The sequence below is a fragment of the Hemitrygon akajei genome, chromosome 1, assembly GCF_048418815.1.
Source record: "Hemitrygon akajei chromosome 1, sHemAka1.3, whole genome shotgun sequence".
Taxonomy (NCBI): Eukaryota; Metazoa; Chordata; class Chondrichthyes; order Myliobatiformes; family Dasyatidae; genus Hemitrygon; species Hemitrygon akajei.
In genome coordinates, this window is record NC_133124.1 from 189,292,447 (window position 1) to 189,310,245 (window position 17,799).

At 39.6% G+C, this 17,799-nt stretch overlaps 1 protein-coding gene across 1 annotated transcript in view; it reads left to right on the forward strand.

Moving 5' to 3' along the window:
* Positions 1 to 214: 214 nt before the first annotated feature.
* The window catches only part of LOC140733625 (V-type proton ATPase subunit B, brain isoform), a 45,296-nt gene continuing 27,711 nt past the window's right edge, over positions 215 to 17,799 (forward strand). The window contains exons 1-7 of the mRNA XM_073057209.1: positions 215 to 394; positions 2,062 to 2,117; positions 4,808 to 4,906; positions 5,688 to 5,781; positions 11,109 to 11,186; positions 13,873 to 14,012; positions 14,279 to 14,380. Of these exons, the coding sequence (XP_072913310.1) occupies positions 265 to 394; positions 2,062 to 2,117; positions 4,808 to 4,906; positions 5,688 to 5,781; positions 11,109 to 11,186; positions 13,873 to 14,012; positions 14,279 to 14,380 (699 nt within the window). The 5' untranslated portion in view covers positions 215 to 264. The remainder of the gene's footprint in view (positions 395 to 2,061; positions 2,118 to 4,807; positions 4,907 to 5,687; positions 5,782 to 11,108; positions 11,187 to 13,872; positions 14,013 to 14,278; positions 14,381 to 17,799) is intronic.

The window sequence follows — 17,799 nt, forward strand, 5'->3', positions numbered from 1 at the left end:
CTGTGCTCTACAGTGAAGAAATCTAAGACAACTACTGTCGGTGCGTTTCCTGCAGGGCATCAGTCCCTGTCTGTATCTGCATTCATAGACCAATGTGGTCTGGGCAAGTTTTCAGCACCTGGGAAAGCAGACTGCACATGCGCACTAGCGATTGCAGGCGTACTCGGCTCTGTCGTCGCGGCAGGTTGGCGTGGGGGGGGTGGCCCGGGAGGACGTAAGACAAGGGAGCATGCGCGGTGTGCGGTTCCTGGGGCAAGGGACAAAATGGCGTTGAAAGCTGTCGGTCGGATGGTGAATGGAGCCGTGGGCGACATGATGGCCCAAGGGTCGCCTTTGGCCTCTCGGGAGCACGTTCAGGCCGTCAGCCGGGACTACATGTCGCAGCCAAGGCTGAGTGAGTTGCACAGTGTGGAGCGGGGAGGGATAGACAGCGGGTAGGCACTTGGCGTTTCCAGTCAGGGACTGTTGAAGGGGAATCCGCTCTGGAGCCACACAGTATAGATCTGCATCTACTCCCAGAATAGGAAGCGTGATAAACACCTTTATCTTGTAGCGTCCGCTAGGCAATAAATGAATAGGGGAGGTGATGGTTCCCCCAGGCGCGTAATCCCTTGCACCCTCTGCAGTACCTTCAGCAATCGAGCACCCACTCACTGCAGCAAAAGGCAACTGGAAATATTCAGCAAACCAGGCAGCATCTTTGATAGAGTCAGGAGTTTGCCGTTATCTTTTTGTGTGTTTTACACTATGATGAGTTTTGGTAGAATTTGGGAGATGGGTAAGGCAGGTTATTACAGAGGTGGATATGAAGAGTGCGGGTATCTACTTGCCAAATGTCACATATTGTCACGCATGTGTGACCATCCGTTTAATTATCAAAATGAATAAAAGGGGTGATTTTCGAAAAAATATACCATATATTTCATAAAGGACAGAGTGAAATAAACACTCTTCTGTATGTGCGTTGTACTTGCCATCCTATCTTTGTCAGAAGCAAAGCCAATATAAATTCGTATGAATACAATATTGAAACAAATTTGGCTTTGCTAGAACATGATAGGGATAATCATTCCTGTGGGAATTGCCCCAGTATAATTTGCTCTCCACGTCTCTGACTTCTACTGTTCATTTAGCATCTTAATTCTGAGTTGTTGCAGTGTTTTCTTCAACCACTAGCAATAGAATCAAGTTGTACTAAACGTATTTATCGTATCTTGCTGTATCTTTTCAAAAAGAAGGCATCTCTTTGTACAATTGGTTGTTCATGTTGCTGGACTTCTGTCACCCCAAAGCAAATATCAATAATTTTAATATTTTTCCAAAATTTGTCCTGTGAATTATGTCAAGGAATCTTAATGTAAATAATCAGAACTGTTTACCCAAATGTTTAAAAAAAACCGGACTAAACAGGAAACATTTTTGTGTGACCATAAGACATAGAAGAAGAATTAGGCTATTTGGCCCATTGAGGCTGATCTGCCTGATGAATGAATGAATGAATGGTTGATTTATCATCCTTCTCAGTCCCTTTCTCCTCGTAATATTTGACACCTTGACTAATCAAGAACCTATCAACCTTCACAACAGTGTGTGCTGCAGTTTGATCACAGCTTTTCTGTCAAGTTGACTTTTGTATTTAATGCAGTCACAGTGGAGCGAAGCCAGAATTTCAAGCCAATGTGGAGCCCTCAAGTTTGTATTCCTTTCCATGTTATTAAATGATTACTGACAGTCAGTTGTCTTTGTTGCACTCGCATTAACATCACACTAATGTTCCAAACAAATTCTGATGCAAGTCACCAAATTATAAAAAAATTCTGACTGTTGATAACCTATCTATATATACTGTAGCAACCATAAAATAATGCGATGGTGCAGTATTACATGCACAGTTTGTAAACAATCTGTTAGAGGTTTTGTAAATCTTTTAATCCTACCTGTGATACTTTTAGATTGCAGAAATGGTATCAAAATTGTGCAAATGTACTTTGTCACCCCACAACTAAATTCTGAATCTTGCAATATTTAACAGAAGAACTAATCAAGTTTTCTACTTTGCAGCTTATAAAACGGTTTCTGGTGTTAATGGGCCACTTGTAATCCTGGATCAAGTAAAGGTACTGAGTTTAATGTTCTCTTTGTAGATTTACATAGACATTTCAATGGAGATGTTTACCTTATCCTGTGTTTTATCCTTCACGTGAGCAATGGCCCTAATCCCATACATGTCCTGTTCTTAAATCTCTGTCAGCATGTTCTGCTCTAATGGTACACTTTAATCACTAATTGAGATCTGGGTGTTACTGCATTTTGTTTTGATCTGTGCCTAAAATCTTTTAGAATTAATTTTTGCCTGAAACTGTCCAACTGCTATGTATGTTTTCATAATTGAGAGATGATCTGATGAATAAAATTTCCCTTTTCAATAACATTGTTTTCTGAAACTTGAAGTGCTGTTTTACTGTTAGTTGACTTATGTTTATTCAACTTTGTGTCCAACTTAAAATATTTTTTACTTCAAATCTTTTCTCTTTCCACCTGCCCCTCTCAACCACTGCTTTTACAAACTCTGTTCTGTTGATTCCAATGTTTGCTTGCATTTTCTGTTTCCATGTGAGATTGCATAATTACAAACTCATCGGTGCTGAGGTGAAGAGCCACGTTTGACTTCTGCGGTTAATCTGTTCTGTTACTTCCAACTAAATGTCAGCAACCTTTCCATTTTAGATGTACTGCCAAAATGGTCAAGAAAGTATGAAGGTGTCAAAAGTTCCACGTCCTTTTCTCCATATATTGTCTCACTGTATAAAATATAAAAGTTGGGATGTTATATTGAAACTTTACAAAAAACTGATTAAGCACACTTGGTAAACTGTGTGTAGTTCTACCTGCCACACTCTAGGAAGGATGTGATCAGGCTCTAGAGGGTACAGAAGAGATTCACCAGGATATTGCCTGGATTAGAAAGTGCTACCTATAAAGCGAAATGGGACAAACTTGGATTGTTTTCTCTGGAGCAAGACAGACTGATGGGTGACCTGATAGAAGTACGTGAAATTGAGAGGTATAGTTGGGGAAAAAATGTTGATTATCTATTCTATCACAATGACATTGATTTAAGGTGAGAGGAAGGAGCTTTAACGGAGATTTGTTCAAAGTTCCAAAGTTCAAAGTACATTTATGTCACCATATACAACCCTGAGATTCAATTTCTTGTAGGCATTCACAGTAAATACAAAGAAACATAAAACAAGCAAAGCATATCGAGAACATGAGATGAAGAATCCTTGAAAATGAGTACGTAGAGCCCATTCAGTGTTGGGTTGGTTCAAGAGCCTGAAGGTTGAGGCTCTTTTCCTGAACCTGGTGGTGCAGGAACTGAGACTCCTATATCTCCTGCCCGATGGCAGTAGCTAGAAGTGAACATGGCCTGGGGGGTGGGGGTCCTTGATGATGGATGCTGCTTTCCTGTGACAATGCTCCCTGATGATGGGCTCAATTTTTACACAGAATAGTTGATGGCTGAAATTTGCTGCCAGAGGAAATACTGGAATCAGTTACAATTATTACATTTAAGAAATGTTTAAGCAGGAACTTGTGTAGTCAAGGCATTGAAGGATATGCACCTCGTGGGAAAATGGGGTTAGTGTAGATGTGCAAAAAGATTGACATGCGTATGGTGGTACCTGTTTCTGTGCTACATCATGACTACAGCAGAAACCAAAGTGGTAAAATTTCAAGTTACTCTAATACTGGATGAGGTTAGTGACTGGTAATGTGGCAAGCAGATAAACACAAGATGCATCCAGAGGTTGTGGGGGTGGGGGGTGGGTTAAGTTAAGTTTAACTCAATCATTACTACAGCTGCCGTGTGTGGGGGGGGGGGGGGAGGAGGGGGGATACGGGTGTGCTGGGAAGAAAATAAGATTGTAGATACCTTCCGAGAATGTTGAATACTTGAAGTAGGATGATATATGTTGTGAAGATCATTAGTTCTGTGTTAGTGTTTAAAAAAAAAATGGGGATTGGTTGACTTTGAACACAGAAGATTAAGGAGAGGCCCAAAAGTGAGATACAGAATTTAATAGTTAGCAAATAGGTTGGTCACTGTGAGGAAATTCATGTTATAAAGATGTTTTTAATATTTAATCTGCAGGCTGAGTGGATGGTTGAAGTGTAGTGTGCAAGAACTTGTTAAAGGTAATTAATCTGTACTTGAAAATAACTAATTTGCAGGTTTGCAATAAGAAAGCTATAGTATACTGTAAAATCAAATACAAATGCTTCTTTGAGGGTCAAAATGAACACCTTTGCTGATTCAACAGGGTGAAAGTGCAGTAGTTTAGTTGCAAAAGTAATCATTTAGAGGACTTGATTAATAATCTTGTGTGCTTGAGACCCACTTTGCTATATTAGAAATTTGCATATTCATGTTAAATTGACAATGTTTATCTTATTAGAAAGAATCATTTGGTGAGATTTCTTTGATACTATAATACTGGATGAGGTTGTATATAAGACGTATAGCAGCAGAATTAAGCCATTTGACCTATTGAGTGTGCTCCACCATTTGCATGTGACTGATACTTTCCTTTACAACCCCAGTCTCTTTCCTTCTCCCCATAGCCTTTGATGCCCTTACTAATCAAGAACCTATGAATGTCTGCGTTAAATATACTGAGGAACTTCCTCCTTATCTCTGTTCTATTCTGAGGCTGTGCCCCCTGACTAGAAGGAAAACAGTTCTGTAAAACGGTTCCATGTAAAGAATTGTCGGAAGGCTGTTCGTAATTTAATTTTCCTCCAGTTTCCCAGGTATGCTGAGATTGTGCATCTCACACTTCCTGATGGTACCAAGCGCAGTGGGCAGGTACTGGAAGTCAGTGGTTCGAAAGCAGTAGTTCAGGTAAAGACAATTCATTGAGTTCCTCTATAACCAATTTAAAGGGTAGCATTAAGACACCAGATTATTATTTAGGAATATAACAGTGAGCATGTGCACAAGCTTGTTCAGCTTTTGAAAGAAGTTTAGGCTTCTGGTTCTAAAAAAGGGGAAAAGAATTAATTTTGTTTTCCTCCAAAGTTGACTGACTAACATTGTCTTTGTAGTTTAATTTCTGCTACTGATCTCTAAACAATAATTCTTCTTACATGGTTTTATCTTTCTTTCTGCCAAACCTATACTGTATACATAGAGTATGATAGCATAGTTACAGGCTCTTTGGCTCCTGCATCACCCTCCTTTTTTTTAAACATCTGTCTATCTAAGATTTGCTTAAGTACCACTAATGTACTTGCCTCCACCACCACCCCTGGCAGGACATTCCACACAGTTAACACCTTCTATGTTTTAAAAAAAGGACTTACTCTATACTTGCGTCCAATTATTTTAAAATTATGCCACTTCATATTAGCCATTTCTGCCTCGGGCAAAGGTTTCTGTCTATTCTCTCGATCTATTTTGATATTGAAATAGCTGAGGTCTTTTTTTTCCCTCCTGCATAATTGTATTAAAATATGTGCTCCTGGTGATGTCAGTTGTATCATACACTTGATTTTTCTTTGTTCAAGGTAATATAATGCAAATCAGTAATATCTTCCATTGGCAAAAAATCATATCTAGTGAGTCAGTGAAATGTGAGGCATACCGATACCAGTACACTCTCCTTTCCATTCCTTTTTAAAAGGTGTTTGAAGGTACTTCTGGTATTGATGCGAAGAAAACAAGTTGTGAATTTACTGGAGATATCCTCCGTACCCCAGTGTCTGAAGATATGCTTGGTAAGTGTAACTTTATGGAAATTTTAGTCCCAAAATTGGAATGTCATTAATATGTTGATTTTTGGCACAATCAAGAGTTGTCATTGCTTTTAATCAAAGTTGGAAGTGAATGTCTGTGCAGATATGATCTTGGGAAAGCTCTATTGGTATTTATGATGCATTCAGCTTTCTGTTCTTTATCTGTGCATGTACGGTTATGAACTGTCCCCAATACAGGCTACCAGTTAGTCTAGACGGTTTCTGAAATGAAGCTCGGACACTTGATGTCAAAAAATCATCCACAAATTCTGGTTACAAGCAGTCTGTCAGTATCTTTTTATTTGGAATGTGAAAAACAACTTATTCTCTTAAAATGTTAGAGAGGTATATATAAATTCAAATTTATATTCAGCTTTTTTTATCATTAGCTTGTTTCCTCATTTTAAAAAAAAACAAAAGTAGAAACTGTTTACTGTGAATTTGAATGAGTTTATTACTGTTTGGTGACTTATGTGCAGGTTGTGAATATAGAACATTTAGCATTTTGGTCACCAGTGTTAGGATCAAAAGCTTTCTCAAATTCTGACCTGCATCTAACAAAATGGATCCAGGTATCTGTACAGATTGAGGAGAAGCTTGTGTTGGGCTGGTGCATATTGAGTCATAGCATACTACAGAACGGAAACAAGCACGTTTACTCATCTGGCTTGTGTCAAATATTATTCTGTCTATTCCCATCGATCTGCACCTGGGCCATAGCCTATCATACCCCTCCCATCCATTACATGTTGAAATTAAACCTGCAACCATCACTTCCACCGGCAGCTTGTTTCACACTCTCACTGTTGTGTTTTCTAGCTTCAAAACGTTAAGCTAATTCAAAGGAAGATGCAGGTGTCTGAAATGCGAGTCTAACTATGTTTGAGGAGCGTATGTATCTTGTGCTAGTGTTATGATGTATGCAATTCAGTATAATTATTCAAGTGAATGTAAATACTTAAATAATATTTACAAGATTATTCAAAAATACTAAAATATTAAATACACAATACTACTTTCTGCTTAGCTATAAACTCCAACTCAATAGATAATGAATCTCAACTATATACGCAGTATACTATATAATGCCACTACTATACGGGCATCCACAGTTTAGTCAAATTTTAAATAGTCGCATTCTGGAAGACCATAAGACATAGGAACAGAGTTAGGTTATTTGACCCATTGAATCTGCTCTGCAATTTCATCATGGCTGATCCATTTCCCTCTCAGCCCCAATCTCTTGCCTTCTCCTCTTTCACTTCATGCCCATTCAGGCCTAAAGATTTAATCACTGTGGGGGCTTTCTTACTCTTGTGGGATAACATCTTTCTTGACCGGGGGATCACTCTGCTTGGCAGGTAAGACTTGGGGCTGAGTTGTAGGAGTTAACTCTGAGACTGCAAAAAATGAATTTGACAGCTCTGGGCACCTTTCTTCTTCCTTTTTCTAGCTTGTGCATCTCGATCTTCGGTAGTTTCATTTAGTTCACTGGAATATTCTCTTATTAATCCTTCTATTACCTCCTGTACAATCTGATCTCTCTTTGATTTCTTCAACCACAACATCATCTGACAAATCCTCTGTTTTCGTATCTCCATTGGCTCCTTTCATTTTGGCCTTCCATTCATCCAGCTTGGCTTTGGTCTTTGCATCCACTTTTACCAGCAGCTTTTTGTCTCCCAGTTTAAGTTCATGCAATAACCTTGATGCTCACAGAGTAGATTCTGGTTCTTTATACTCACAAAAGCTGAATGCTTTCAACTTTTTTGAAATTCCTTGAACTCTTTTCCAGCTTAAAACAGAGCCACATTTCGCAAGTAACTGCCTGATTTTCAGAGGCTGTCTCAGATATGTTGTCTATAAAAATTGTTGTCAGACCAATGCTTTTTGTCACTTTCATGCTTCCACTGGGCAGCATAGACCTTCCTTGGTCCAACATGCTTTCCAATCAGAGTCACCGAGGTTGCACCTGTTAATCCTCTGAGCAATGGTTCATGATGTAGAGCATGGATACAATTATGGCATTATCCAATTCCTCTCTTAATTTGCTTTCAGTTGACTTTATTGCAGGGGATGTGGCATGCAATTTGTGGATAGAATTCCAATGCTGGCCCATTTATTTTTACCACATACAAGCCCAATGTGGCTTGTTGGTTGTTGTATTTCACTGATACTAATGTCATTCCCTTAGGATTTACTTTTCTCCAGTATAAGATCTTAGTTGGCTATCTGCAGGCCTCAGTTCAGTATCTTTGAAATGCCGTTCAAACTCATTTTGTGAAATGGCAGAAACGGCCGATTCAATGTCCAATTCCATTTTAATTAATTTGCTATAAACTTCTGGCATAAACCATGTTGCTTATCTAATGTTAGATTTCATTTTGAAAATCTCAAAGCTAGCCAGTTCTGTGTCGCTCTCATCATTATCAGATTTTTCATCAACAGCATGCAGATTAGTGTTCTTTTTGAAACTGCAACTTGACTTTTTATCTTCTCTGTGCAGTCCATTTATTTTTGTCTGCCTGACATGCTCTTTGTATTTGTCCTACTTTGCCGCATTTTCTGCAAGTTTCACCTTTGGTCTGGTGTATGTGATCCCCTGCCACAATGGTAAAACAATTTGTTCAGTCAGACTGGTTTCTGTTTAGACGTTGCAATTGTGCTCTTGCTCACTTACATTCCTGACTGCAACTCAATTGTGTCTCCGTCTGTTGTATCCATTGATATAGCTATTTCAACTGCTCTTTTAAATGTAAACTGTGCTTCTGTTAGGAGCCGTTTTTGAATGCTATCTTGTAAGATTCCAGAAACTAAATGATCTCTCAATGCATCATTAACCCCATTACTGAACTGACAATACTCAGCCAATCTCTTCAATACAGCCACTTAAGCTGAAATTGACTCTCCTTCCTTTTGATTCCGCTTATGAAACCTAAACATTCTGCAATCAATAATGGTTTCAGTTCTAAATATTCTTGCATTACTTCAGCAATATCAGCAAAGCTTATTTCAACTGGTTTGGTTGGAGCAGTTAAACTTTGAAGCACACTGTATGCTTTTAAACCCAATGCATTCAACAAAATTGGCACTTGTTTCTCATTGCCTATTTCATTTACTTTAAAATGCTGTTCAATTTGCTCAATATATATTTTTTAAAAATCCAGTTTTCTGTTGTGTAATCAAACGCATCAATCTTTCTGATGTAGCCAGCTAATTCTGCTTTTTTAATGATTATCATCACCGAGTATTCACTGTGTATGAACCCAAGAATTCTTCCATTTTCTGTGTCTTTTTTTAAACTCGACTGTCTGTACACTTGTACTGTTTTTTACTTACCATTCCTCACTGCACTTTTTAAAAACTTGAACATTCTGTTGCGCTTCTGATCACATTCTGGTGATCTCTGCCATGTCTGGTTCATTTTAAAAATACCTCATTGCCACTGTTATGCTTTGTAACTTCAAAATGTTAAACTAATTCAAAGGAAGACATGGGAGTCCGAAATGTGAGTCTAACTTTGTGCTTACTTTAAGCGAAGCGCACACATATCATGTGATAGCATCATGACATATGCAATTCACTTATTTTTACATATAACCTGTAATAAATTATTTAAATTAACAAAAATGTTTAATCAAACAATATTTACAATATTATTCAAATGTTCCTGAAATATTAAATATACAACATTCTTCACCCTCTGAGTGAAGAAGTTCCCTTCATGTTCCTCTTGAACATTTTGCCTTTCACCCTTAACCCATGACCTCTAGTTCTTACCCAACCTCAGTGGAAAAAGCCTGCTTGCATTTACCCTATCTTTACTCTATCAAATCTCCTCTCAATGTCCTATGCTCCAGAGAATAAAGTCCTAACCTATTTTACCTTTCATTATAATTCAGGTCCTCCAGTCCCAGCAACATCCTTGTAAATTTTCTCTCCACGCTTTCAATCTTATTGATAACTTTCCTGTAGGGTGGTGACCCAGAACTGCACACAGTACTTCAAATTAGGCCTCACCAATGTTTTATACAACTTCAACATTACATCCCAACTCCTGTACTCAGTACTTTGATTTATGAAGGTAAATGTGCCAAAAGCTCTCTTTACGACCCTATCAACCTGTGGTGCCACTTTCAAGGAATTACGAATCTGTATTCCCAAATCCCTCTGTTCTACTGCACTCCTCAGTGCTCTTACCAGTCACCATATAAGCCCTACCCTAGTCTGTCCTCCCAAAATGCAATTTCTTACACTTGTTTGCATTAAATTCCATCTGCCATTTTTCAGCCCATTTTTCTAATGTCCCGCTGCAAGCTTTGATAGCCTTCCTTGCTCTCCACTATGCCCCCAGTCAAAGATAATCATATGATCAAACATTACAATAAATGTGCATACTGAAACTAGAAAAAAAACTGCTGAGGATACTTAGTTGATTAGGCAGTGCTTTTGAGAATTTTGTCATGACCAGAACCATTTCCTGCCTCAGCAAGGACCTGGACCTGTTGCAATAGGTCTATGGTGGATGCAATCTTACTGGCTCTCTACGTGGCCATGAACTACCTAGACAACAGCAATTCCTATATCAAGCTTCTGTTCTTTGATTACAGCTCAGTATTCAACACCATCATACCCTCACTATTAATCAATGAGTTCCAAAACCTGGGCCTTTGTACCTCCTTCTGCAACCCAGTGCAGTGTGTTAACTTACAAGAAGTGAATTGCTGCTTCATTTCAGAGTTATTTCATTTGCTAGATGATAGAATAAGTAATACTTTGGGTGTTGTACTGCCTGTGGTTGCATGGGAAGGTGCCTTGGGAAAGGGATTACAAGAGGTGAATGAAGAAACCAGGTAGTAATTTGGGAACAGACAGTTCTGAATGTTGAAATAGGAGGGGAAGATGTGTCTGATGCCATCTCATTGATCTATTGAATATGGATACTGGTAAGTGAAAGGTAAGGAAACGGGAAAGTTTCTCTGCTCTTCAGTGGCAGAGAGCTGAGAGAAGTGCAGGGAAAGGAAGTGGCAGAGATGAAACCCTTCGTGTTAACTGTGCTGGAAGAAAAGCCATGGTTAAGAAAAAAAAGGAGACATTGTTAAATCACTGCTGTTTAAAATTAGCTAAGGGCAGCCTATACTCATTGCAGCTGGCAAGTAGATTGGATTTAAAGTTAATGCCAAATTGACCATTCGTTATACCTATGATGTCAGTACATGTTACTGTCTAGCATCTAGATGTATTTGATAATATCCAGCGTGCCTTGCTTTGTGGAGAAATTTTTTAAAAAAAATTTGCTTTTGTTCCAGGCCGTGTGTTTAATGGATCTGGAAAACCAATAGATAGAGGTCCCACTGTCCTTGCTGAGGATTACTTAGACATTATGGGTATGAGCACATTTCTGTTCTAAATCTTACACTTGTATCTATTATAGTTATATGAAAGTATTTAAATGGATGTCTTCACCCAAACTCTGAATCCTCAAATGGCTTGTGCTACTTTTGAACCCTGGCTCTAGACAACCCAGCAAGGTAAAATATCAACCTGTTAAGCATTTAAGAATTTGAAATATTTAAGTGGGATCATCTCTAATTTTTCTAAACTCAGGACAGGACAGTGTTTGCTCATTCTTAATCTCTCTTTGCAGAACAGATCATCCCAGCCTTCTACACAAATCCCATTCCCTCCCCCTCCCCCCCCCCACCAAGTCCATTGGTGACACTTTTTTACTGTCCCCCATCACAAATGTATCTGTTAAGTAAAGAAAATGGATTCGTGTTCTGCCATCTCATCAACCAATGTTTAAACGTTGAGATAGTCAGCCAATGAATAGCATGTCATTTGACAACTGGCCAATGCAAATGCAGTATGAAAATTCCCAGTGAGGGTACAACACTATCACTTGAACGATAAAACGTACTGCAATCTAGTTCATTTAACTGGGGGCAGAAGAGGAGGGAGGTTTTTACCCTTCAAGCAGCACTTAATACATGTCATTAGAGTATTACATATGCTCACTGGGACCGTATAAAATTGCAGTGTCACGTACTCAAATTCTCTTGCAGTGCAAAGCAACCTATTGCTTGTTAACTTTGTGATCCCCTTATAAAGGCACCCACTTCCTTCTGAACATTAAACATACCTTTAAAACTTTTACCATTTTAACAATATGCTGCTTTTTCCCACCAATTTGAATGACCTCACATTATTAGTCCTGCTGTTCATTTGGGCCCAATGGCACCATCGCCTTCACCATGTATCATGCTGCTTGGCCCCAGAGGAAAAGAGCTTGCTTAAAAAACACAATAGATAAAATTTATCTCAACAGCTTAATAATTGATAATTTTCTGCCATCTCATCCACCAGTGTTTAAATGTTGAGATACTTGGTCAATAGATAGCATGTACAGTCGGCCCTCCTCATCCCCGGATTCCGTGTGCGCGGATTTAATCAACTGTGGATCGGGAAAACCCGCAAGTTCTCTCTCCAGCACTCCTTGCTTGAGCATGTACAGACTATCTTTTCTTGTCATTATTCCCTAAACAATACAGTTTAACAACTATTTACATAGCATTTACATTGCATTAGGTATTATAAGTAATCTAGAAATGACTTAAGAGTACAGGTAGTCCCCGGGTTATAAATGAGTTCCATTCCTGAGTCCGTCTTTAAGTCGGATTTGAAGTCGGAACAGGTACATCCGGTATCATTTAGCGTCAGTTAGTCAAACGTTTTTCTTAGTATATAATACATATTTTACCTTTCTATGCATATAAAACACTTAAGAAACATACGTATTTCAATAATTTAACCACTGTGTTGCCTAGTAATAATCGTAGCTTTCACTGGGGCAGGGCCTTTCACATTCTCCATTAAAATTGTTCCGAGCGTTGACCGATTGTAGCTTAACGCTTTTCCAATGACTGATGGCGTTTCACCTCTTTCTGATTGCTTTATTACTTCCACCTTATTTTCAATTGCAATCGTGATTATTTTCGTGAACAGAAACACTGCGGATTCAGAGCTTCGCCGCCAGGTCCTAATGTCCTCATGTTAAATAAAGTCAGGGGTTCCGCTGGGTCCTAAAGACCACCGCACTGATACATGTTAAATAAGGACTTGAGCATCCGTGAATTTTGGTATCCGCGGGGGTCCTGGAACCAATCTCCCACGGATAAGGAGGGCCGACTGTAATTTGACAACTGGCCAATACAAATGCAATATGAAAATTCCCAATGAGAGTACTTCTTAAACAATTAAACACATTACAATCTAGTTCATTTGAACTGGGGACAGAAGAGGAAGGAGGATTTTTTATCCTTCAAGCAACATTTCACAATACACGTCATTAGTTTTGGACTGGACTGCAGATCCGTGTCAAGCAAAGTACAGCTTGTAATAGAAGCTTATTTGCAAGTATATCAGCATTGACCTAAATGGCTGCCGTTGATGTAAGTGATGAAGCTAGAGCAGAGAAATAGCTGGGCACCTTGGGAGGGTGGGGTGAGGACAAGAAGATGAAAATAATCAAAACACTTGTAGTTGCAAGTACTCTCTTTAGCTAGTAATTAATGCTTGGCCAATGAGAATGCAGTAATTAATTTTGTAGAAAGACAGTCCAATCAATGGAAAATGTCCCTGATTGGGAGTGCAGCTCCTTAGTGAAGAAAATTGTGCTGCCAGTAACTGTCGCTACAGAGCAGTATTCTATGATCTCCTCCTTCAAAAACAGCCACAACCTGGTGTATTTCCCCATAATATTTAGTCTCCTATTCTTGCTGTCCTGATGTTATTGAGTTTATTTTTGTAAGTACACATTACTATTTACTAAACAGTATTGTAATACCTCTCGTGTGGAATGCTCTCACGTGTGGCTTGTAGGTAGGAAAATACTGTTGACGGTAGTGCACCTCTACATATCTGATTCATTTAACAATGGCGTGCTCAGGATCACATGTTAACTGAGCTACCAGCATTGCTTAAGCGGCAAGATACCTACAGCAGCAGAATCTGTGCTCAAGTCTTGTACCTGCTGACATTTAATTGCATTTTAACACTGTTGACATTTTGTAGGTCAGCCCATAAATCCTCAGTGTCGTATCTACCCTGAGGAGATGATTCAGACTGGTATCTCTGCTATCGATGGCATGAACAGCATTGCTCGAGGACAGAAAATACCCATCTTTTCGGCGGCTGGTTTACCACACAATGAAGTACGTAATAGCCTGCTGTTTCCTCACAAAGCAACCAGAGGAAAATATTGAGTGACAATCTTTATGAGCGAATCTATTTGTAGTTGCTATACAATGATTGTAACACTGTGCTGACGGTACAGACTTTGCATGGACATTGCAAATGAGTACATTGAATATGCAAATTTCCATTCTCCAGCTCCTGTTAGAATGCTCACGAGGTTCTTTATGCACTGATGACTGCAGCACATTTAACACTGGTGTCTTCCTGATTTGTCTGTGAACAGATTGCTGCTCAGATCTGTCGACAAGCTGGTCTCGTAAGGAAATCCAAAGATGTTCTAGATTACAGTGAAGAGAATTTCGCCATCGTGTTTGCTGCAATGGGTGTAAGTGTTCACCGCGATATCGCCTTCTAAATCCACTGTTTTCGGAAAGCTGGTCCAAAGGAAGTTGGGGTGTGTAAGCTAGGGCTGGAATAGTCTGTTGTTTCCATGGAAACAAACAAGGTGCATTAAATATGCCCCTAAATACAAACATGGTGAAGTCTAGAGATTAGTTCAGTCTTGTCCCAGAGGCAACAATGTTGACAATAGTGTCAAATAGAGTAATCTACTCTACCTCAGGCATCCATGAACACACACAAAATACTGGAGTAGCTCAGCAGGTTAGGCAGCATCTATTGTAATGAACAAACAGTGAATGTTTCAGACTGAGACACTTCTTCAGGACTGGAAAGGAAGGGGCGACGGGAAGGAGGATAGACAGAAGGTGATAGGTGAAGCCAGGTAGTTGGGAAAGGTAACGGGCTGAAGAGGAGAAAGGGAAGGAGGAGGGGCACCAGGCGGAGTTGATAGGCAGGTGAGAAGAGGTAAGAGGCCAGAGTGGGGAATCGAAAAACGGAGGGCGGAGAGAAGTTTACATATATTTTTTAACTGGATGGAGATATCAATATTCAATCCATCAGGATGGAGGCTACCCAGACAAAATGCAAGACATTGTTTCTCTGCCCTGAGAGTGGCCTCATCATGGCACTAGAGGAGGCCGTGGACTAACACATCAGAATGGGAATCAGAGTTAAAATGTTTGGCCACTGGGAAGTTTTGCTTTTGGCAGGTGGAGTGGAGGTACTTGATGAAGCAGTCTCCCATTTTATGACGTGTCTCACCATATGTAGAGGAGGTGCTTTGGGTGCACCTGATGTAATAGATGACCCCAACAGATTTGCAGGTGAAGTGTTGTCTCACCTGGAAGGACTTTTTATGGCCCTGAGCAGAGGTGAGGGAGGAGGTGAATGGGCAGTTGTAGCATTTGGGCAGCTTTTTTTTTATATAGGAAGGAGAAATTGATATTTATACCACCAGGTTGGAGGCTACCCAGATAGAATATAAGGTATTACCTCCTTGTTTTTATATTCTAGTCCTATTGAAATGAATACTAACATTGCATTTGTCACCTACTCAACCTGCAAATTAACCTTCCGGGAATCCTGCATAGGGCCTCCCAAGTCTCTTTACACCTCTGATTTTTGAATTTTTCACCTCATTTAGAAAATAGTCCATGCCCTTATTCCTTCTGCCAAGGTGCAGAGCCGTACACTTCCATACAATATGTTCCATTTGCCTCTTATTTGTTCATTCTGCCAATCTGTCTAAGTGCTTCTGCAGACACCTTGCTTCCTCAACACTATCTGTCCCTCCACCTATCTTCATATTGTCCGCAAACTTGGCCACAAAGCCATCAATTCCTTCATCCAAATTATTGACAGGTAATGAGAAGAAAAAAGTGTTCCCAATATCAACCCCAGTGCACACCCTTAGTCACCGGCAGCTAACCAGAACAGGCCCCCTTTAATCCCATTCTTTGCCTCCTAGCAGTCAGCCAATCCTCTATCTATGCTAGTACCTTTCCTGTAATATCATAGGCTCTTAATCTTGTTAAGCAGCCTTGTATGTGGCAACTTGTCAAAGCCCTCTGAAAATCCAAATAAACACTAACCACTGACTCTCCATTGTCTATCCTGCTTGTTATTTCCTCAAAGAATTTCAACAGATTTGTCAGGCAAGATTTCCCCTTTAGATAAATAATGCTGACTCTGACCTATTTTGTCATCCGCCTCCAAGTACCCTGAAACCTCATCCTTAATAATAGACTCCAACATCTTTCCATGCACTGAAGTCAGGCAAACTGGCCTATAATTTCCTTTCTTCACTTCCCCCCCCCCCCCACCCTTTTTAAAAGAGACATTGGTAATTTTTCTGTTCTCCAGACTGTTCCAGAATGTAGTGATTCTTGAGAGATCATTGCTAATGCCTCCGCAATCTCTTCAGCTAACTCTTTCAGAATCCTGGGGTATAGTCCATCTAGTTCAGGTGACTTATCTACCTTTAGACTTTTCGGCTTCCCAATGACACTCACTTCTGTCCCCTGACACTCATATTTCTGGCATTCTTCTCGTGTCTTCCACAATGAAGACTGACAAAATACTTAAATTTGTCTGCCACTTTTTGTCCCCCATTACTACCTGTCCAGCATAATTTTCCAGCGGTCTCTCATCTACCCTTTATATATCTGGGGGAAAAAAAATTGTATTCCCTTTATATGATTGGCCTGTTTACCTTTATGTTTAATCTTTTCTCTCCTTATGATTTATTTACATGCCTTCTGTTGGTTTTTAAAAACTTCTCACTTCTCTAACTTCCCATTATTTTTGCTATATTATATGCCCTCTCTTTTGCTTTTATGCTGTTTTTGACTTCAGGCACGGCCACCCCATCCCCCCTTTAGAAAACTTCTTCATCTTTGGGATGTATCTTTCCTGTGCCTTCCAAACATCCCCCAGAAATACCAGCCATTGTTGTTCTGCTGTCATCCCAGTTGGTGTTTTCTTCCAATCAACTTTGATGAGCTCCTCTCTCATGCCTCTGTATTTCCTTTAACTCCATTGTAATACTGATGCATTCTATTTTAGCTTCTTCTCAAACTGCAGGGTGAATTCTATCGTGATATGATCACTCTAGCTGAGATTTCATGTGAGATTTTTCAACAGTGGCTTTCTCCTTGCCACTGTCCCATAAAGCTGTGACTGGTGAAGCACTTGATCAACAGTTTTTGTCTGCACACTCTCTCATATCCCAGCCACTGAAGCTAGTAACTCCTCCAAAGTTGTCATAGGTCTCTTGGTGGCCCCCTCATGGTCCCTTTCTTGCACAGTCATTCAGTTGACGATGGCCTGCTCAAGGCAGAAGTACATCTTGTCCATATTCTTTTCGTTTTTTGATGACTGACTTAACTGTACTTAACGGGATATTAAGTGACTTGGAAATTTTCTTGTATCCATCTCCTGATTTGAGCTTTTCAATAACCTTTTTGTGGAGTTGCTTGGAAAGTTGTTTTGTCTTCATGGTATAGTTTTTTCCAGGATACTGACTCACCAGCATTTGGACCTTCCAGATACAGGTGTATTTTTACTACTACCAATTGAAACACCTTGACTGCACACAGGTCTCCAAATCAGATCTCTGTTTAACTAATTATGTGACTTCTAAAACCAGTTGGCTGCACCAGAGTTGATTTGGTGTGTCATATTAAAGGGGGGGGGGGGGGAATGAATACTTATTGTTATGAAACCAGTAACTGGTTTCACTTACCAGCAAAGATAGATATGTCAGTTGAAGTCCAATGGTACTATTTTCAAAAGTTTTATTAATAAAGGGGCACAAAAATTAAGGTTAATACAAACATTCAGATAACATGCGTCAATACTCAATCTAAAACGCAGGTACATTAATAATCACTCAGAAATAAG